At 41.2% G+C, this 21,753-nt stretch overlaps 2 protein-coding genes across 5 annotated transcripts in view; one reads left to right on the top strand and one right to left on the bottom strand.

Moving 5' to 3' along the window:
* LOC100920900 (complement component receptor 1-like protein) overlaps positions 1-1,629 on the bottom strand; it is a 66,336-nt gene extending 64,707 nt beyond the window's left edge. The window contains exon 1 of the mRNA XM_031968577.1: positions 1,292-1,629. Within this exon, the coding sequence (XP_031824437.1) occupies positions 1,292-1,367 (76 nt within the window). The 5' untranslated portion in view covers positions 1,368-1,629. The remainder of the gene's footprint in view (positions 1-1,291) is intronic.
* A 76-nt stretch (positions 1,630-1,705) lies between these two features.
* LOC116419099 overlaps positions 1,706-21,753 on the top strand; it is an 82,357-nt gene continuing 62,309 nt past the window's right edge. For 2 of the 4 annotated variants that reach the window (XM_031937281.1, XM_031937284.1), the window contains exons 1-3: positions 1,706-3,084; positions 4,640-5,327; positions 5,544-5,654. In XM_031937281.1, coding sequence (XP_031793141.1) covers positions 2,344-3,084; positions 4,640-4,714 — 816 coding nt within the window. In that variant the 5' untranslated portion in view covers positions 1,706-2,343 and the 3' untranslated portion in view covers positions 4,715-5,327; positions 5,544-5,654. Of the gene's footprint in view, positions 3,085-4,639; positions 5,328-5,543; positions 5,655-10,751; positions 10,790-21,753 lie in introns of those variants that run through there. The other 2 variants (XM_031937282.1, XM_031937283.1) reach the window with 2 other exon arrangements.

The raw sequence follows: 21,753 nt of genomic DNA, 5'->3' as shown, positions 1-21,753 counted from the left end.
GCCTAACACATAGTAGGCACTATATAAATGTTGATTCCCTTCCTCTCTTTTTCAACCATGACACCAAATGTTTTTTTCACCCATAGCATATATTTTCAAGAAACAAGGTTTGCTATGATTTGGGGATCATCACAGTCAGAGCACTGCCGTGAATTTATGTTTTAGGGAAGGCAAAATGTTAAAGATTTGATTTCAAAACCTCATTCACAAACCTTACTTTTCTAATCTTACTTCAATTGAGACAGTTGCAAGATTTGGATTTCCAGCTGTTTTGACAAAGTAGGAATTTAAAACTGTAAAACAAATTCGAGTTCTGAGCAAAGTCCTGACTCATCCCTGAAATGATTATTTGCAAATAATTTTAGGAATTAATTTTTTTTTTTTTAAAAAAGGAAAGACAAATGTGGGAATGGCTGACAACTGTGAAAACATTTTTGAGCCCTGATTCAGGTTAACTTCACAGATTCTTAAGTTAATTAAAAAATTAAATTAATAACCCTCCCCCCCCAAAAAAAATCTACATCAGTAACAGGGCTTGAGTAGCAATTCCTCCCTCCTCCCCCCAATTTAGGAGATAATATAGGGTCAAATGGGATGTTCCATACTCTCTAATATTACTGTTTGCTCAAAAATCCTTCAGGAAAAATGAGGATTGGTGCTGAACTAGTCCCCCTGATGCAGGTCACCCGGACATAAATTCTCAGGCCACAGTACCTAGGCCCCACCGACAGGAGGGTGACGGCAATGCTCTTTGGGTGCATTAACGCCCTCCTTAAAGGAGTCACGAAGTGAAATTATTTGGGTAATTCTAAGAAGGTAGAAATCGGGGTGGGGGAGGGTGCTGAAATCGACTTCCCTTTTAGCCAATGTCAAAGCTATTCTGCGAAGTTTACCCGGCTCGACCATGCCCCGCATTTATGAGCCTGAAGTTGGCAAGAACTGTTTCGTTTTCATCTTTGCGGCCAGAGGCACACAGTAGGTACGCAACAAAGACTAGATTAAGGCACACAGTAGGTGCTCAATAAAGACTAGGTTAAATGTGACCTCCGGGATTCTCTTCCCCTAACTGGGGACATTACGGAGAGCAGTAAGAGGAAGCGCGTCTGTCCCCTCCCCTCCCCCCCCCCCGCCCCCCCGCCCCCCCCCCCCCCCCCCCCCCCCCCGTGCCCTCCCGCTCCGTTCCCGAGCATGGAGCGCCGGAAGCGCTGTCGGTCTCCGGGGATTGGCAGCGGGCGGGGCCGAGGCCGCGACCCCGTCTCCCTCCCGCAGCCCCCCGGCGCCCCCTCCTCACCGCGGACCCGCGGCAGCGCGAGCAGCGCTAGCGCCCAGAGCAGCGCCGCGGAAGGGCGCCCGGCCCACGCCCCCATGGCTGCGGCGCGCCTCTCTCGGAAGGACGCCGGACGCCCCGCGATGGACCCCGCTTCCTCAGAGCGGCCCTCCGGGAAGGCGCGCGCGGAGAAGCGGCCGCCGGCGCTCCGCTCCCTCTCGCCTCTCCTCCCAGCGAAGCCGGCGCGGGCTGGGGTGGGGACCGCTCCAGGCAAGTCCGCGGGGAACCTGACGGGCGAGGGGAGGGAATTCTCCAGCACAAGGCCGCCCCGCCTTATCTTTGACCATAAACGCGGCCCCGCCCGTCTGGGGGAGGGGGAGGGGAGGGGGAGGGGCAGGGGAGAGGGAGGGGAGGAGTGGGAAAGGGAGCCGGAAGCTGGGGAAGCACGGGGAGGGGCGCTTCCTGTGGTGTCCCGGAAATCGCCTCAATGGGTTTTTTAAAAGACCACCTCCTCCAACCCCCCCCCCTCCCCCCCCGCCCCGGGCTCGGGGCCTGAAACAGAGCGGAATCCTGCGTTATTGTTAGAGCTGCTCCCGGGGGGAGGCGGCTCGGGGGCAAGATGCGGGAGAACCTCGGGCTTTGTTCTTCTTGTTTGTGGAGCCCTCCGAAGTCGTTTGTCTTGGCCTATTTCCACTTTGCCGCCTCCTGCCCTCCTGCCGTCCCTTCCACCCCCGGGCTAGGGAGAGCGGTCAGCGGGAATGGGCCCCCTCCCTTGGCCACCGATGCCCGCGGCCCGAGGCAGAAAACAGCACTAGGGAAATGAGTTAGAATCTCCAGGGCTCTGACTGACGCCACAGGGTGTGCGTCTCGCTGGAAGACTGTGGCGCCGTGATCTCTCTCCTTGGGGGGAGGGGGGGTTAAAGATGATTACACCCGGCATCTGAGTGTAGTCCTTCAGCCCGGAAGCACATGTAAGTGCCTGCTAGGAGGCAAGCCTGGGCTCAGGGGAGAGCGTGTGGGGGGAAGTCTCAAGGAGCTCAGAATTAACGGGGAAAACAAATCTGCACCAACACCTTATGCGGGAGAGAACTGCAGATTTGTGCCAACAGCTTATGCGGGAGAGACCTGCAGATTTGTACCAGCAGCTTATGCGGGAGAGAACTGCAGATTTGCGCCAACAGCTTATGCGGGAGAGAACTGCAGATTTGCGCCAACAGCTTATGCGGGAGAGACCTGCAGATTTGCGCCAACAGCTTATGCGGGAGAGACCTGCAGATTTGTGCCAACAGCTTATGCGGGAGAGACCTGCAGATTTGCGCCAACAGCTTATGCGGGAGAGAACTGCAGATTTGTACCAACAACTTATGCGGGAGAGAACTGCAGATTTGTACCAACAACTTATGTGGGAGAGAACTGCAGATTTGCGCCAACACCTTATGCGGGAGAGAACTGCAGATTTGCGCCAACAGCTTATGCGGGAGAGACCTGCAGATTTGCGCCAACAGCTTATGCGGGAGAGACCTGCAGATTTGCGCCAACAGCTTATGCGGGAGAGACCTGCAGATTTGCGCCAACAGCTTATGCGGGAGAGACCTGCAGATTTGTGCCAACAGCTTATGCGGGAGAGACCTGCAGATTTGTGCCAACAGCTTATGCGGGAGAGACCTGCAGATTTGCGCCAACAGCTTATGCGGGAGAGAACTGCAGATTTGTACCAACAACTTATGCGGGAGAGAACTGCAGATTTGTACCAACAACTTATGTGGGAGAGAACTGCAGATTTGTCCAGAGCAACTGAGGCACACCATTTATATAAGGTTTTTTAGCCACAAAATACACAAGTGAGAATGCAGTTAGTCTTTACTTAAGAGAGAGGAGTTAGTATTTACAGGTTGGAGATTGTGGCTCAGACCCTGCCAGACAGGGGAGTAGGACCGTTCTTGGATAGATAGGGGCTATAACGAGGGCATAACTGCAGGATTCGAGATTGTCCTTGACAATAATACTATTATTTCCAGGGTGATGGGATGAAGTCAGAAAAGCAAGCATAGGGAGACTTTTTCTTTACTATCCTTCATTGTGTCACAATGGTATGTGATAGGATGTGAGTTGGAGCCTCAAGATTTATAGTTTTCTTTTTAAACTCAATTTTCCAAGTTTAATTGCACAAATGAAAAAGGGGAGCAGGGGTTATGAGGCCGTAGGAAGGGGGATATTGCCTGCTATCCAGGGCCTAACACCAAGAGGCAAGAAGATGAGATTGTTTGGGGAACCAGCAACAAGGATCACTTGAGGGAAGAGTGGCTATGTGTAAGGTGTTGGAAGATTGGAAAGGGAAGGAAGAATTACGATATAAAGGAGTTGGCCAGAGAATTCTGTACTTGGTTGTGGAAGTTATTGCCTCTGGAGTTTAGGAGGCAATAGGGTAGCCTGCAGGAATCTTGTAGGTAATTCTGTCTTAGGAACATCACTTTGGCAGCTGATTGGAGTGGAGAAGGTTTGAGACAAGTAGACCCACCAGAAAGCATGAGCAGATGCATCAGAGTGGTGATAGTGTCAGAGAATGGCACATGTTTGAGAGAGATTGCAAAGATCAAATGCATAGGCAACAGATTAGATATGGAGAGTGAAGCTGGGGAAGAGTTGAGAATGATTTGTAAGTTGCTAATGTGGGGGACAGGGAGGGTAATGCTGCCCTTGCCAGTAATAAGTGTTTGGACAAGGAGAGGAAGGGTTTGAGGGGAAGATAAGTGAGTTTAGTTCTGGGCATCTTGAGTTTAAGATGTCTTTGAGATATCTTGTTTGAAATGGTCAATTGGCAGGTGGAGATGAAGGTTGGAGAACAACTGAGAGATTGGGGTTAGATAAGTAGATTTGAAAGACATCTGCACAGAAATGATAACTTAATCCATGGGAACTGTGAGATTACTAAGTGAAGTGGTATAGAGGGAGAAGACCTAATTTAGGGAGCCGTGGGACACCTATGGTTACAAGTTGTCCTCTAGATGAGGATCCAGCAAAGGAATTAAGAAGGCTCAATCTAAGAAGTAGTAGAACCAGGAGTGATGTCTCCAGAAGCTAAAGCAGGAAAAGAGGATATGTTCCATAGTGTCAAAGAATGCAAAGAGAGATCTAGAAGAATGAGGATTGAGAAAGATCATTGGATTTGGCAATTAAGAAATCATTAGTAACTAGTGGAGTGATGAGGTAAGAAACAGGACTGTAAGGGGTCAACAAGACAGCGAGAGGAGGGGAAAATAAGGCACCTGTTGTAGCAAGTCTTCTCAAGGAGTTTAGCCACAAAGGGCAGAAGAAATATAGGATGATTGTAAAAATGGAGGAATCAAGTAAGGATTTTTTTTTTTTTTTTAGAATGGGGAAGACATGGACACATTTGTAAGCAGTAAGGAAGGAGCCAGTAGACAGGAAGAATTTGAAGATAAGTAATGGAGAGGAATGACAGAGGGAGTCAAGACAGAATAGGATCCTTTGTGCAGGTAAAAGGATGAGTCAAGTCACTTCTGTATGTGAAATGGGTGAAGGAGGAAATAGTTGCAGAAAGCATTAAAGCATTTGAGTAATGAGGAAGAAAGATGTCACAGTGAATTGACCTTTTTTTTTTTTTTTTTTAATATGAGGCAAAGTTCTTAGTTGAGAAGGTGGGAAGAGGGAGAACCATGGAAAGTTTGAGAAGGAATGAAAAGTTGGGGAAGAGCCAGTGTGGAGAGTTAGTCAATAAAGAAGATATAGTGAAATTGCTTAGCAAAAATGAAGGCCTTATGAGGTTGTGTAACATAAACTTGTAATGAACCCAGTCAGAATGGTTGTGTAATTTTCTTCCCTTTCATTCAGCAGCTGGTATGTAGGAATGAAGGATGTGATCCAAGGCTGAAACATAGCTAGATAATTTAGTGATAGAAAGGTGCCAAGAAAGTAGATGCTGTAGAGTTGATCTGGTTCACCAACCAGTAAAGGTAGGGAAAAGGAGAAAGTGGCTAGTGTAGGGGTGAGAGCCTGGAAGAAAACAGAGTGGTTGAGGATTTGGAGGTCAAAAGGTTAGGTAAGTCCAGCCTAATTGTCTCGCTTCATTCTCATAGCTATCCTGTGAGGTATTACTGGTGTTTTTAATCCTCATTTATCCTCAGGGTAACACTCTAATGGTGTAACAGTGCTTCTGCTTAATAGTTTTACAATATATGTGGCTTTGGCCTATGCATGTTATCTCATTTGTTCCTGCTGGACAAGTATGGCAGATGCTCTACTTCCTGTTTTACAGATGAGGAAGAGAGACAGTGTGATATATTGGAAAGAGGTCTGATTCATATTAGAAGTGTGGTCATAGGCAAGTCACTCAGCCTGTGTTGGCCGCTTTTTGTGACATTTGCAGGTAAGTAACGGATTTTATTTTGTATGTATTTTGTATTTGCTTGTCTGGTTTGTTGAGTAGGCTCACAAAGCGAGGATTTAGGATCACAAAGAGGGGATTATTTCTCAGTCAGCAAGCATCTGTTAAGTTCATATGTGTTCCACAGGCACCTTACTAGAAATAAAAAAATAAAAATTAAACCAATCCCTATCCCTATGGAACATGCATTCTAAAAGGAAGACAACATATGAACAATTGGGTTCATACAAGATGCATTTAGAGTCATCTGAGAGGGGAAGATGGATTTGGAGGAAGGAAGACCATTAATAATAGCTTCCCATAGAATGTAGGCTTTGGGCTGTCTTGAAGAAAGCCAGTGGAGCTAAGAAGCTGAGGTGAGGGCACAGATCATTTGATGTAGGGCCAAACATTGCAAAGACATCAAGTTGGAAGATGAGTATTATATTCAGGGAACTGATAGGCCAGTGTAACAAAATCATACAATATATGGAAGAGAGTAAGGTACAAAAAGACCGAAAAGGTAAAATTTTAAGAACTTTGAATGCCAAAAGACTGACTGACTATCTATCTGTCTGTCTGTCTGTCTATCTATATATCTATCTTTTTTCCCCCTGAGGCGATTGGGGTCAAGTGACTTGCCCAGGGTCACACAGCTAGGACCTGTTAAGTGTCTGAGATCAGATTTGAACTCAGGTCCTTTTGACTTCAGGTCTTTTGACTTCAGTGGTCTTAACCACTGTGCTACATGGCTGCCCCCAAAAAACTATATTTTTGATCCTGGTGGTAATAAGATCCGCAAGATCTTATTGAGCAGGGATGTAATATGGTCAGACTTATGATTCAGAATAATGATCTTGGCAACTGTGTGGAATGGAGAGAGACTTGAGGCAGAGATGCCCATTCATACCTAAGTAAACTTCTTATGATTTGGCTTTGAATACTAGGGCTCTAGAATGCCACTTCCTCTAAAGATTCAAAGATGAGAATCATACAGAGGGTTATGGAATGGTACATGGTAGATATAAGCAGGCTATATCGTAGAACTACCAAGGAATTTCAGAGAAGAACAGGAACAAAGGATGTTCTCAAAGAAATATATGAGAGAAAGAGAAGGTGGACTGGTTAGATGGGGAGAGCAAGGAATGCCAGTTGTATATTCGGTTAACTCCATTAATAAATTCAAGATATCACAAATATCAAAGAGGAGGGCCTCAGGCACATTGGGTAGACTCCCAGGGTTGGACCAGAATCTCATAGGGTGGGAAGGCATTGATGAGTTGCATTATTGGAGTGAACTCACAAAATAATTGAGATCACAGATACATTTGAGTATCTCTAGGATCTAGCACATAGTAGGTCCTTAATAAATGATTGTTAGGAATTCCTTGCAAAGTTAAAATCATACATTTCCACCAATAACTAAAAAAAAAAATTTAAACAAATTTAAAAAAATAGATTCAGCAAAATTAGTAATTGGTTGAAGTGTTTTTTTTATATTTAACTACCGATAAGTGACAAAAGTAGAACTGAAGGCCAGGCTTTGACAAGCCCCCAGCCTCCAGAGTATTTGGAAGTGGATGGTACCTTTGGAGTCAGAAGACCTAAATTCAAATCCTGCCTTTGGCATTTACTTCTGTGACCTCTTGTCACTATGATGTCATATTATGTCATCTGTAAAGAAATGAGAAAAGATTTTTGAATTTAATCATTAGAATTTTGGAACACACAGTTCATTAGAGTGACAGAATTAGAAGTTTAATTTCAAGAAATTGAGGAAAGTGTGAGGGAAAAGAGTAAAGTCAAAGTGTAGACAGTTATTTGAAGTAATTTAGCAGTGAGATGGAGGTGAAGGATGATGACTTCATGGGGTAGCATGTTTAAATAGTTTTTTAAAGATATAGAAGACATGAACATATTGTATGGGAGGATGTGATCAAGGGCCATCGAGGAGGTTAACCTTGCAAGAAGGACTATCAGTGTTGACCCAAACCATTGACTAGTTTTGAACAGCTTATGGGATTTAAGAGTAGAAATCAGGAAGGGGAGGCCAGAGCAAAGTTGATGTACTCAGACAAGAGGGAGGAATAGAAGGTCTGGATATTACAGTAACAATCAGGAAAAGGTTTAGAAGGAATAAAGCACAGCAGGAGATGGGACAGGAGAGTTTGATTACAGACAGGAATTTCATAGTTGACATCATCAGAGTTGTCTAATATTCTGTGATTATGAGGCCACTTCCATGGACAGGAAGGGATAGAGTTCATGGGAACTGAGATAGCAGAGGATTTTAAAGGATATCAACATGACTATTGAAGTTTCCAAGTTTGAAGACAGAGATTGGAGTGGAGAGAGAAAGATTATAAGCCTAGTAATGAAGTTGCTGAGGAAAAATCAAAGTAATCGAGGGCCAGGTAGATGGCAGCAACAAGAATTTGGACTGGACATTGTAGACTAACACACCTCAAAGGAGAGAAGGTTCCCCCCAGAGGGAGGGTCTGGAATTGGCATGGAGAACAAAACGAATGCCAGTTTTTCCTGGCTAAGTGTGTTGGAGAGGTAGAGGAAGTCTGAGAGAAGGAATAGGCCACACTGGAAAGAGATATCTGTGACTGCCATGGCAAATGACTTTGAAACACTTAAGAATTCTGATCAAGGCAGTGACCAGCCATAGTTCCAGGGAACAAATGATGAAAAATGCCATTTACCTTCTGATAGAGAGGTGACAGACTCAATTTGCAAGATGAGAAGCATTTTTAGACAATAGCCAATATGGGAATTTGTTGTGCTTGACTCTGCTTAAAAAGGGCTTTCTCATGTACCCCCATCTTCCTTCCTGGGAAGGGTTTGGAGGAGGTAGAAGTTAGGAGAGAGAAAGTGAGAGAACACAAGAGGAAGTGAGAATAAATAAGTACTTGAGTTGAAATAAGATAAAACTTAATTTTAAACAGTCTGGTTAGGCTAAAAAAAGATGAGAGATCTAGAATTAAGAGACAGTAGGGCATAGTTGAAGGGGAGGTTAGAGAAAGGTAAGAACTGGGAAGAAATACAACTTTTTCGAATGGAGAAACTGTTTTAACCATTAGTTAGAGAGGTAATTACCTAAGGCAGACTGTGATGATGGCAAAGAATCGACAGATCTTGTACGAACGTTTAACTCAGTTTCTGTTCATGTGGGGAAAAATCAGAGATGGTTGCCTGGATGGGGTCAAACCTGAACTGGGCTTTAAAGGGCCATATCTTAAAGAAGATATGGAGGGAGTGTTTTCCAGGCACAGAGAGTACCAGGAGGCCTGTGCAGAATAGTATTGGGAAACAGGAGGCAAGGTCATAGGAGAGGGAGTAAAGAGGTGTAGAATGAAAAAGAATAGGGTGTTCTTGAGGTAATCAGAAAAGCAGCCTGGCTTGAACGGAAGGTTGGAGGTGTGCAAAATAGGTTTGAAATAAGATAATTGAGGGCTTTCTGTGCCAGACTCAACTGTTCAGAATTAGACAGGGGAATTGTTTAAGTAGAGGAATGATAGAAATAGAACATGTTTGAGGAAAACGGGACTTTTAAAAAATTCATTTGAAAGATTTGAGTAATGGTCAGAAGCTGCGAGATCACTCAGTGGATAGAGCACTGAGTCTGAAGTCAAGAATAGCTGAGCTCAACTAAGACCTCACACACTTACGAGCTTGGTAACCCTGGGAAAGTCACTTAATCTCTGATTAGTCCATTGGAGAAGAAAATGACAAACTGCTCCAGCGTCTTTGCTAAGAAAACCCTGTGGGCATGATATGGTCTGTGAGATCATGAAGATTTGGAAATGACTGAACAACAGCAGATAATGTACAGAGTATATTGGGGGTTGAAAGAACTCTGGACACGGAAAAATTTATAGGGAAGCTACGATAGTGATGAGTGAACCTCCATTGGGAGGGGGATAGACTGAAAAAAAGGTAATTTTTGGAAGGGACTTTAAGGAAATATAGCCCAACTGGTATTTGAACAGGAATCCTCTCTACAGTATAGTTGAAAATTAGTCATTGGAAATGGACAGATGCAGGAAAGGTAGAGGATCAGTGAGTAGGCCCGTGTCACAGGGTTGTAGAGTGCAGGAAAGGGAGTCAAAGCAGAAGACTAGATAGGTAGGAAGGGGGTCATGTTGTGAAGAGCTTTAAAGGCCAAACAAGAATTGTATATTTGGTCTTCAGATAACAGGGAGCTACTGTAGTTTAATGGAGAGAAGGGTGTGTGTGTGTCATATTTCTATTTTAGGAAGACCATGTTGGTGTGAGTGTAGGATCAAGGATAATACCTGGAATAAGAGGTTGGTAAATAGAGAACTAGGCTCAGAGTCAGGAAAATCTAGGTTCTGGTCCCATTTCTGACATATACACATACAGACCGAATAACTCTGAGTCAGATCTAGCCACAACTCAGTGCCCCAGGCAACTCTAAGATTGTGTGGTTCATAGTAAATACTTATTCTCATTGGTAAAGGGAGTGTCTTACCCTAAGGAAATTCAAAAGTTCAGGTAAAAAGAAAAATAAATCCTTCACGACTTAGCATGGTGCTTCATGCAGGTGATTAAGAGTTTAATTAATGGCTGTAGAAAATCAGAGACAAATTATAGTTCTTTGGCACTTAAGACTCAAGAATGAGCTGACTTCTCATTATTAATCAGAGAAATGCAAATTAAGACAACTCTAAGATACCACTACACACCTGTCAGATTGGCTAAGATGACAGGAAAAAATAATGATGATTGTTGGAGGGGATGCGGGAAAACTGGGACATTGATGCATTGTTGGTGGAGTTGTGAACGAATCCAACCATTCTGGAGAGTAGTTTGGACCTATGCTCAAAAAGTTATCAAACTGTGCATATCCTTTGATCCAGCAGTGTTACTACTGGGCTTATATCCCAAAGAGATTATAAAGAAGGGAAAGGGACCTGTATGTGCACGAATGTTTGTAGCAGCCCTCTTTGTAGTGGCTAGAAACTGGAAACTGAATGGATGCCCATCAGTTGGAGAATGGCTGAATAAATTGTAGTATATGAATATTATGGAATATTATTGTTCTGTAAGAAATGACCAACAGGATGATTTCAGAAAGTCCTGGAGAGACTTACACGAACTGATGCTGAGTGAAATGAGCAGGACCAGGAGATCATTATATACTTCAACAACAATACTATATGATGACCAGTTCTGATGGACCTGGCTATCCTCAGCAATGAGATCAACCAAATCATTTCCAATGGAGCAGTAATGAACTGAACCAGCTACGCCCAGAGAAAGAACTCTGGGAGATGACTAAAAACCATTACATTGAACTCCCAATCCCTATATTTATGCCCACCTGCATTTTTGATTTCTTTCACAAGCTAATTGTACAATATTTCAGAGTCTGATTCTTTTTGTACAGCAAAATAACAGTTTAGTCATGTATACTTATTGTGTATCTAATTTATATTTTAATATATTTAACATCTACTGGTCATCCTGCCATCTGGGGGAGGGGGTGGGGAGTAAAAGGTGAAAAATTGGAACAAGAGGTTTGGCAATTGTTAATGCTCTAAAGTTACCCATGCATATATAACCTGTAAATAAAAGGCTATTAAATAAAAAATAAAATAAATTAAAAATTAAAAAAATAAGAATGATCTGACTTCTGCCCCATTAATTTGCAAATTCAGAAAAAAGTGCATATATTTGTTGTGAAACAGCTTGGCCACCACAATTCAGTAACTGAAATATATTTAGCAAATTTAGTTTTCTTTGAAAATTTTTAATGCATATCATTAAATCTTCTTGCTATGTTAACTACATTATCATATGATATGTGATTAAATATTTTAATTAATTGCATACAATATGAAATTTTGCAAATTTTTTGAACTTTTAAAGATCTTTGTAATGTCTTCTTTAGCTAGTAGGCAAATGTGGCACTGAAACTTATAAAATAGGACCAGGTAATTGTAGTTGTGGGTGTGGGTGTGGACGTGAGTATATGGTATTTGCTTTGAAGCTTAACATGAATAGGAATGAAAACAGCTTTAATAAATGAGAAGTACACTCCCATGGAAGATTGCATTCCAGTAACTTATAACAAGACTAACCGCAGATAAATTAAAACATTTGGAAAACTGGAAGATTGAAAATATGGCTCTAAAGGCTATCCAAAAAAAATGTTAATGATAAGGATATGGTATCCCTACCTGATATGTGCTCCTTCCCTTCCTCTGTCCCTGGATTCTCTCTTCACAATCCAAGTCAGGCACCCTTACTTATCCCCCATGTTGGTATTGTGTGCTCACAAAAAAGGCCTGGTGTCAATGCATATATGCCTGTCTTTTAGGATTTCTCAGCCCCAGGATCTGTTTCCCTCCTTTACAAGAATAATAACTTAACATTTGTATATAATACTTGGTATGTGCCAAGCACTGTGTTTAATGCTTTACATTATTATCTCAAACAACAATTTTGGAAGGTAGGAACCGATTATCCCAGTTTTGCAGTTGAAGAAACTGAGGCAAATAGAAATTAAATAACTTGCCCAAGCCCAACAACTTGTAAGTGAGACTATATTTGTACACAGGTCTTCCTGAGTAGGTGTGATAACAGCATTAGCATGCTGGATACCTTAAAATCAGCCGGAGTCAGGATAAGCAAAAGGCCTTAGTCTTTATTCTTGATCTTTAGAGGCAGGATTGAATTGGATGGAAACAGAATCTCTGTGACCTTCCTTCTCCCTCGTCTGTCACCAAAGTGACTCTGGCTAGTCTTACTCCACCCTCTAGTCCTAGTCCCTCTTACAATCCTCTACAATTCTTTACCAACCATTGAGTCAGCACAGGATAGTGGGAAGGACCATTTTCCAAGCATATGCTTATAGAGTATTGTCCAATCGGTAATTAGCCTTAAGTGCTCAGCTGTCCTGACCTCAGTGCATGGACTCAAGAGTTTCAAGCCCATTACATCTGCTTTCTTTTGTTTTAGAACACAGGTGGTCATGCCCTCCCCGACTTCTCAGGAAGGGAGGTGAAAAGCACCAAAGGGAAGTGGGGATTGCTGAAGGGTCTTATTAGAAACAGGTATCCACAAACCCATCAGCATGGGAGATATTACACAAGCACATAGCAATAAAGCACAGGCTGTTAGTGATGACTCTCCCCACAGCCAATACAGGCTCAATGTGGTGTAACAAATGTGAATTGTACATGCAAGTAGTGATATAACAAAAAATATAAATCAACATGTTGTTGTAAAAGATTTCCAGAAGTCCTAGAAGGAGGGTATGTAAACAACAGTCACACATATACCTTCTTCAGCAGCCAAGAGATAGTCCAAAACCAATCTATTGTCCATTGCTTCACGTATCAGGGAATCCAATGATTCCTCCAAGTTTTTGAAGTCCTGCAACAGTCTTTTTATCTCTTAGGGAATCCAAAGATTCCAGCAGATTTTGAAGTCTTGCAACAGTCTTATCGTGTCTCAGGGAATCCAATGATTCCTGAGGGTTTTCAAGTCCTACAACAGTCTTATCATGTCTCAGAGAATCCAATGATTCCTGATGGTTTTCAAGTCCTACAACAATTTTATCATGTCTCAGAGAATCCAAGGATTCCTGGTGGTTTTCAAGTCCTACAACAATTTTATCATGTCTCGGAGAATCCAATGATTCCTGAGGGTTTTAAGTCCTACAACAGTCTTATCATGTCTCAGAGAAACCAATGATTCCTGAAGGTTTTGAAGTCCAACAATTTTTGATGTCCATGAGTCAAACGCCATAACTGCCAGGCTCTTTTAGTGGTGGGCAGTCAGCAACAGAACCACCCAATGTTTCTTGGGTCTTCTCCTTCATTTCAAGGGTCTGCTCCATCCCTCTCCAATGGACAAGGTTGTAATGGGCTGAGGCTTGAGTTGATGCACTGAGGTCCCAAGCACGTGAGGCTAAATAGTAATTGGACTATACTGTATTAATATACATTCTTGGATAAAGAATGGCCCCCGCCCACTGTCTGTGCAAGTCCTGATGTGTTGTATAGGAAATGACGATTTTGGTGAGTGGAGAAAGAGAGACAGGAAGAGAGGCAGGGAGAGATAGGGCCTGGGTTCTATGTTCGTAGCTGCTGGTCGTGTGGCTGCTGCTCTAGCTAGCTTCTTGACTCAGCTGCACACATTGCTATCGCCCATTCTCTTCCACCTCCAATCTTTCTTCACTGAGAATAAAGATTGATGATTTTCCCCTAACCTGAATTCCTGACTCCGGCTGATTTTAAAATACGTGGTCTTCATACAAGGTGAATACGGCTCAGTGGCACCCATCTGATTCTTTCATCATCTGTAGAGATACAAGCAAACCCTCTCCCCCAACCAATTAACCTATCTAGTCCCTTTCATTCATCACTTTCTGGGTCACATCACCTAGCGATTATCTAAAGATAGTGGATCTGCTCGCACTGGACACTGCCTTTCAGTGGGTTATAAAACCTGTCTGCTGGGGCCAGTGCATCTTTGTCAAAAAACAAGAAGTTAATAGTATAAAGGGCTAGATTAAGAAGTTTTCTAGGGTTACTTGTGGTTTCCCCTTTCTTTTGTTTTTGGAAGAGCATCTTAATGTCTCTGTTTCTCCTCTCCACTATTGCCTGTCCTTGAGGATTAAAAGGTATGTCAGTGGCATGTAAAATCTTATACTGTGCACATAAGTGTGCAAAATGTTTAGAAATATATGCAGAACTACAAGAGAACTGTTCGGTTCTGCACACATATATTGTATCTAGGATGTACTGTGACATATTTAACATGTATAGGACTGCTTGCCATCTCGGGGAAAGGGTGGAGGGAGGGAGGGAGGGGAAAAGTTGGAACAGAAGTGAGTGCAAGGGATAATGCTGTAAAAAAATTACCCAGGCGTGGGTTCTGTTAATAAAAAGTTACAATTATTTTTTAAAAAATTACCCATGTTAAAAAAAAAAAAAAGAAAAAGAAGAAAAAAAAATTTTTAAAAAGAAGTATATGCAGGACCATTGTCTATTTTTAATGCTTGTGGCACATCCATAAATGCAAATGCTTGGATAAGGAATTCGGTGACCACTCAGGCTATCTCTTTTGCTTCTGGTATTGCAAAAGTGAATCCTGAAAAAGTATCTATCACAACATGGATAAAAGACAGATAACCAAAAGATTTATAATGGGTCACATCTATTTGCCAAATTTCATTGGGTCTCAAACCACGAGGGTTTTTCCCTGGAGGCAGTGTAGGAGCATGGAAAGGAAGGCAAGCTGTACAGGCTTTTACTATGCTCCTTGCTTTCTTTCTTGTTATTACAAATTGCAAACGAAAATCTCGAGCAGCCTGATGATATTTAAAATGAGATTCTTGAGCTTTTTGAAATAAAGGAGTATTGGCCAGCATAATTAGAAGGCTATCTGCTTTTGAATTGCCATCAAAAATAGGACCTGGAAGTCCACTATGAGAGTGGACATGCAAAATATAAATGCTACCTGGATGCTTTCTCACTTGTTCTTGAAGTTTCTTAAAGAGCTGATATATATTAGAGGCTACAAATTTTATTTGGGCTGTGGCAATTCTTTGTACCACATCTACTGAATAGGCTGAATCAGATTTTATATTTATATCTCCTGGATAATAAATAAGAACTAGAATGATTGCATACAATTAATTCTGCTAAGTGGACTGAAAAGGAGTTCTGACTACTCTATTATTAAGTCATGAGAGTACACAGCACAAATATTATGTTTGGATGCATCTGTAAAGATAGTTGGTGCTTTAAGAGGAACTTTAGAAACCTTTTTTTCAAGAATCCATTGCCAATTATGTAATAGTCTGGTTATCTTTAATGAAGACCCATGTGTAAAATTTGGAGCCATGGCTAATAAAATTTGCCACTCTGGGATGGTTTTACGGCATACATTAATTTGTACATTAGTATAAAAGGTGTATATCTTGTCAGGTCTTGTCCCAGATAATTATACTGCTTGCTTAATGGCCTTTAATAAAATTCTAGCCACAAGTACTAGGTAAGGAGTAAGGTTTTGTTCTGGTTGTGCCAGGAGGTTCACCCATCCTATCACACTGTCTCCTTGATGAAGGACTGCTGTGGGTGCCTCTTGTGTAGCAAAAACTGGTATTTCCAAGGGTTTTTGAGTGACTTTTTCAACCATATTGGATAAAGCCAGTTCAACTTCTCTCAAAGTCTCTTGAGCTTTTGTAAGCTGGCGTGGTGAGTTTAAAGCACTGTCTCCCCTTAAGATGTCATATAATGGTTGTAACTGATAGGTAGTCAAGCCTAACACTGGACACATCCATTGGATATCTCCTATCAATTTCTGAAAGTCATTTAAGATGTTTAGCTTCTCTGTTTTTAAAGAAAGTTTTTGTACTATAAGCAGGCTTAGGATATACTTCATATCCTAAATATTGAAAAGGAGCATGTCTTTGAATTTTTTTCTGGAGCTATGTGCAATTTGTAGTTTCTTAGTGTTTCCATGGTCTTTTGTAGACATGCTTCTAACATTTGTTCCTCAAGTGCACATCCCACTATATCATCCATATAATGTAATAACATAACTTTTGGAAATGCTTTTCTTACTGGAGTAAGAGCAGCAGCAACATACATTTGACACATAGTAGGGCTGTTTTTTATTCCCTGTGGCAAAACTATGTATTCATATCTTTTAGAAGGCTCAGTTAAGTTAACGCTGGGCACTGAAAAGGCAAATCTTTTCATATCCTCCTTATCTAGAGGGATAGAATAGAAACAATCTTTAATGTCTATAACCCAGAGAAGCCATTCTCTAGGCAATTGAGTAGGAGAAGGAAGCCCAGGCTGAAGAATTCCCATAGTTTCCATCTGTTCATTTACTTTTCTTAAATCAGTCAACATCCTCCATTTCCCAGATTTCTTTCTTACAACAAATACTGGGAAATTCCAACGACTTAGAGAAGAGTGTAAGTGTCCTTGGTCAAGTTGCTCCTGTGCTATATCTAATATGGCCTGAATTTTATCACTACTTAAGGGGCCCTGTTCTACCCACACTGGTGTATCAGTTTTCCATTGGATAGGAACAGGTGAAAGTGTTGGAAGGCCTTCAACAGCAGCCCTGCCTAAAAAAACCAAAGTATTCATTTTTAATCCTAATTGTTGTAAAATGTCTCTTTCCCACAGATTGATGGGGATTTTTTTCAACTATAAAAAGAGTAAAAACTCCTGTTTCACCTTCAAATATCCATCTCAAAGGGGGTAGCACTAACTTCAGCTGCTATTGATCCTCCTACATCAGACGTGTAGGTGTCTGCTTTAATCTTTGGCCAGTGACTGGGCCAGTTGGCACCTCTAATTGACTGTACAATCTGTACCAGTGTCTACCAATCCTTCTAATGGTATGCCATTTATATAGATAGTGAGTATAGGTCGATCAGCTGTCACAGCTGCTGTCCAGTATATTTCTGGATTTTGTTGCTTGGAGTCAGAATCTGGGCGACTATCACCAGATTGCCTATTAGGAGTCTTTATCAGTAAACCTGATGCTACTACTTCTCCTAGTTGATAAGTCACACATTGTCTACCTATATTAGTGACTGAGATATTATCTACCCATTCCCCAGTTTCCCACATCAGTGTATGGATGGACACTGTTTTGTAAGTACACTCAGGAGGTGAAATGGTCAAGCCTACTCTACCTAGAGACAAGGGATCCATAGGCTAGAGAGGAACAGATTTCACCTCTCCAGGGGATATTTCAGTTTTGTCCCAGCTGCATACAACTCTATTTTCCCCAACTGTAATCCCTTTCTCCCATAAGGTTGCTTCCTGGCTGATTGATTGTGTAATCCTTTTCTCCCATCAGATGGCTTCTTGGCTGATTGGTCATGTCTGGGTACTGAACTTCTAGGCACTCTGTGGGTATACCATTGACTGCCATCATACCCTAAGTGTTTTTTGCCCGGGGCCCTGGGGCTGGGTCCCTCATCCCGTTTCCCCGAATCAGTCTACATTATGATGCCCAATGGAAGCCTCTGTTGCATTTTGGACATGGGGTATTGGGTCTTGTTCTCCCACCCTGTTTTCTCACTCTGTCTCTATGCCAACATTGAGCTTTCCAGATGCCCTATTTTATCACATTGAAAGCACTGACAAGTCTCTCTGGAAGTCCCTTGCCTAAAGGGACCCTGTCTTCCCATGTTGAGATCTTGGGAAGTCTGCATCATAGCCTGGCTATAAAAGGCATTTGTGCCCACTGTGACACAGCATCTTATGATCTCCTCTAAAGGAGCATTCTTGTGTAGTTCTAGTATAATTTTTATGTAACCTCATTAGCATTTTCTTTAGCAAGTTGCCTTATCATAATGTCTGTTACTACATTTTCACCATTAGTTTATATGATAGCTGTCTGCAAATATCCCACAACATCAGCAAAGGGTTCATTTGGCCCTTGTGCTATTTTTGTGAAGGCATCACCCTTGTCGTTTTTATTGGGGAGAGAAGCCCATGCTTTGATAGCAGGAGCAGCAATTTGCTCATATGCTGCTAAGGGATAATTAATCTGTACTGAAATTTCTGCATAAGAATCTACACCTGTTAGTTGGTTATACATGATTGGAGGATTAACTCCACTATGACTATTTTGTTGGGTTTGTATCCTACAGAGTTCACTATATTCAGAAAACTACAATGAGTTTTGTCCAAGTTTCTAAGCATGTCTTTGCTATAGATTTCCAGTTCCTAGGGGTTAAGACTTCATAAGCCAAATTCTGTAATAACATTTTAACATAAGCTGATGTAGCCCCATAAAGAGTGCAAGCCTTTTTCAAGTCTTTGAGGATTTCTAGATCAAAAGGAGCGTATCTTCTACTTTCTTGACCTGAAGAGTTAAATGTTTGAATCACAGGATACATACCTATTTTCAGATCATCTAAATTCTGCCCTTCTTCTGTGGTTTTAAGATTGCCTTTTGCAATCTAGTCATAGGAGGGGGTGATTGCTGGGGGGAGAGGGGTAGGTACTGGTGGTATCACTGCCCCTCCCACTACTCCTCCTCCCTCCATTCCAGAAGGTGAAGTTGATGGGGGCGTGTCAAGAACCAGTTCCAGTTTAGGTGGGGTTGAATCACCACGCCCTTCATCCTCACTTAATTCCCCATGCCCTCTGATGATACTGCTTTTAATCCATTCTTTGTCCTCCTCTTTTTCCTCATACTTCCTCCTCATTTGGCTATTCTTAGAATTTTTCTTTTTTCTATAACTTGCAGGATTCTTTAAGGCCAATTGTATTATGTTATATGTATAGAATGTTTCCTTGGAAATTGAACAAGGTTCACACAAATTAAGTCTAATCTAACCAATTGGAAAAATATTAAATGCTCTTGGATAGGGCGAGCAAATATAATAAAGATGACAATATTACCTAAACTAATCTATTTATTTAGCTATACCAATCAGACTCCCAAAAACTATTTTAATGACCTAGAAAAATAACAACAAAGTTCATATGGAAAACAAAAGGTCAAGAATTTCAAGGGAATTAATGAAAAAAATCAAATGATGGTGGCTTAGCTGTACCAGATCTAAAATTATATTATAGAGCAGCAGTTACCAAAACTATTTGGTATTGGCTAAGGAATAGATTAGTTGATCAGTGGAATAGATTAGGTTCAAGGGACAAAACAGTCAACAAATATAGCAACCTAGTCTTTGACAAACCCAAAGATCCCAGCTTTTGGGATAAGAACTTACTGTTTGATAAAAATTGCTGGGAAAATTGGAAACTAACATGGCAGAAACTAGGCATTGATCCATACTTAACGCCGTACACCAAGATAAGGTCAAAATGGGTTCATGACCTAGGCATAAAGAATGAAATTATTAATAAATTAGAGGAACATAGGATAGTTTACCTCTCAGACCTGTGGAAGGGGAAGGTCTTTATGACCAAAGCAGAACTAGAGATCATTACTGATCACAAAATAGAAAATTTCGATTATACCAAACTGAAAAGTTTTTGTACAAACAAAACTAATGCAGACAAGATTAGAAGGGAAGCAATAAACTGGGAAAATATTTTTACAGTCAAAGGTTCTGATAAAGACTTATTTCCAAAATATATAGAGAATTAACTCTAATTTATAAAAAATCAATCCATTCTCCAATTGAAAAATGGTCAAAGGATATGAACAGACAATTCTCAGATGAAGAAATTGAAACTATTTCTAGTCACATGAAAAGATGCTCCAAGTCATTATTAATCAGAGAAATGCAAATTAAGACAACTCTAAGATACCACTACACACCTGTCAGATTGGCTAAGATGACAGGAAAAAATAATGATGATTGTTGGAGGGGATGTGGGAAAACTGGGACATTGATTCATTGTTGGTGGAGTTGTGAATGAATCCAACCATTTTGGAGAGTAGTTTGGAACTATGCTCAAAAAGTTATCAAACTGTGCATACCCTTTGATCCAGCAGTGTTATTACTGGAGTTATATCCCAAAGAGATTATAAAGAAGGGAAAGGGACCTGTATGTGCACGAATGTTTGTGGCAGCCCTTTTTGTAGTGGCTAAAAACTGGAAACTGAATGGATGTCCATCAGTTGGAGAATGGTTGAATAATTGGTATATGAAAATTATGGAATATTACTGTTCTGTAAGAAATGACCAACAGGATAATTTCAGAAAGGCCTGGAGAGACTTACATGAACTGATGCTGAGTGAAATGAGCAGGACCAGGAGATCATTATATACTTCAACAACAATACTAGATGATGACCAGTTCTGATGGATCAGGCCATCCTCAGCAACGAGATCAACCAAATCATTTCTAATGGAGCAGTAATGAACTGAACTAGCTATGCCCAGAAAAAGAACTCTGGGAGATGACTAAAAACCATTACATTGAATTCCCAATCCCTATATTTATGCACACAAGCATTTTTGATTTCCTTCACAAGCTAATTGTACAATATTTCAGAGTCTGATTCTTTTTGTACAGCAAAATAACGTTTTGGTCATGTATACTTATTGTGTATCTAAGTTATATTTTAATATATTTAACATCTACTGGTCATCCTGCCATCTAGGGAGGGTGGGGGGTAAGAGGTGAAAAATTGGAACAAGAGGTTTGGCAATTGTTAATGCTGTAAAGTTACCCATGTATATACCCTGTAAATAAAAGGCTATTTAAAAAAAAAAAAAAAAAAGGAAATTGAACAAGGACCTTTGTCATTATAGTATTCACATAGTTGCTCTCCTACAAGCTTCCAATTATCTAGCCCTATCTCTTCTTCCTTTAAGAACCAAGGGGACTCTGTCAATAAAAAGTTATTTAAAAAAAAAAAAAAAGAGCACACCCTCCATATAGCCTGAGAAGAAATGTGGAAAGGGAGAAATTGTGCCTTCAGCAAAAAACAAATGTACTGACAAGATACTTTTAAGTTTAAACTGCACTATTAACATTTTCTTCATCACTTTCTTAAGACAAATGACTAAACAATAAATCAAGCCCTGATTTGTAGTGTTAGCTGATTTCCAGGGTGTACATGCTTGTACTGAAAATTCAACAATCAGCTCTCACAAAGTGAATGTGACTTTGTTCTTGGGTTGTAGACAAGGAAATAAATGATTCTGAATTGGCAAAAAAAAAAAAAAAAGGAACCAAGGGGACATGTGTTCTAATGTACTCAAGAGTCTAGCGATCTGCAACCAAGTTACAATTAAGCCTTCTCCCTTAATCAACTTAAGCATGCTTTCTATAGCACCCTCTTGGGGTAGGGTTGGGTGTGGGGCTGGGGGAGAATCGTTTCCTAATATCTGCCTCATTTCAGCTAGAAAAGGTTACTAGTTTAGTCCTTAACAAAGTAAGTTCCCTATTTGTCTATTAAAATACTCACCCTATTGGCTGGTTATCAGAGACTTCTTCAATGAAATTAGGGTCCTTAGTCCACATGTTGGGCACCAAATGTGATGACTGTGTTAGCACCCTGGATACCTTAGAATCAGCCGGATTCAGGATAAGCAAAAGTCCTTAGTCTTTATTCTTGGTCTTTAGAGGTAGGATCGAATTAGATGGAAGCAGAATCTCTGTGACCT

Source organism: Sarcophilus harrisii, chromosome 4 (genome assembly GCF_902635505.1).
Source record: "Sarcophilus harrisii chromosome 4, mSarHar1.11, whole genome shotgun sequence".
Classification (NCBI taxonomy): domain Eukaryota; kingdom Metazoa; phylum Chordata; class Mammalia; order Dasyuromorphia; family Dasyuridae; genus Sarcophilus; species Sarcophilus harrisii.
This window is presented reverse-complemented; position numbering and strand designations above follow the sequence as displayed.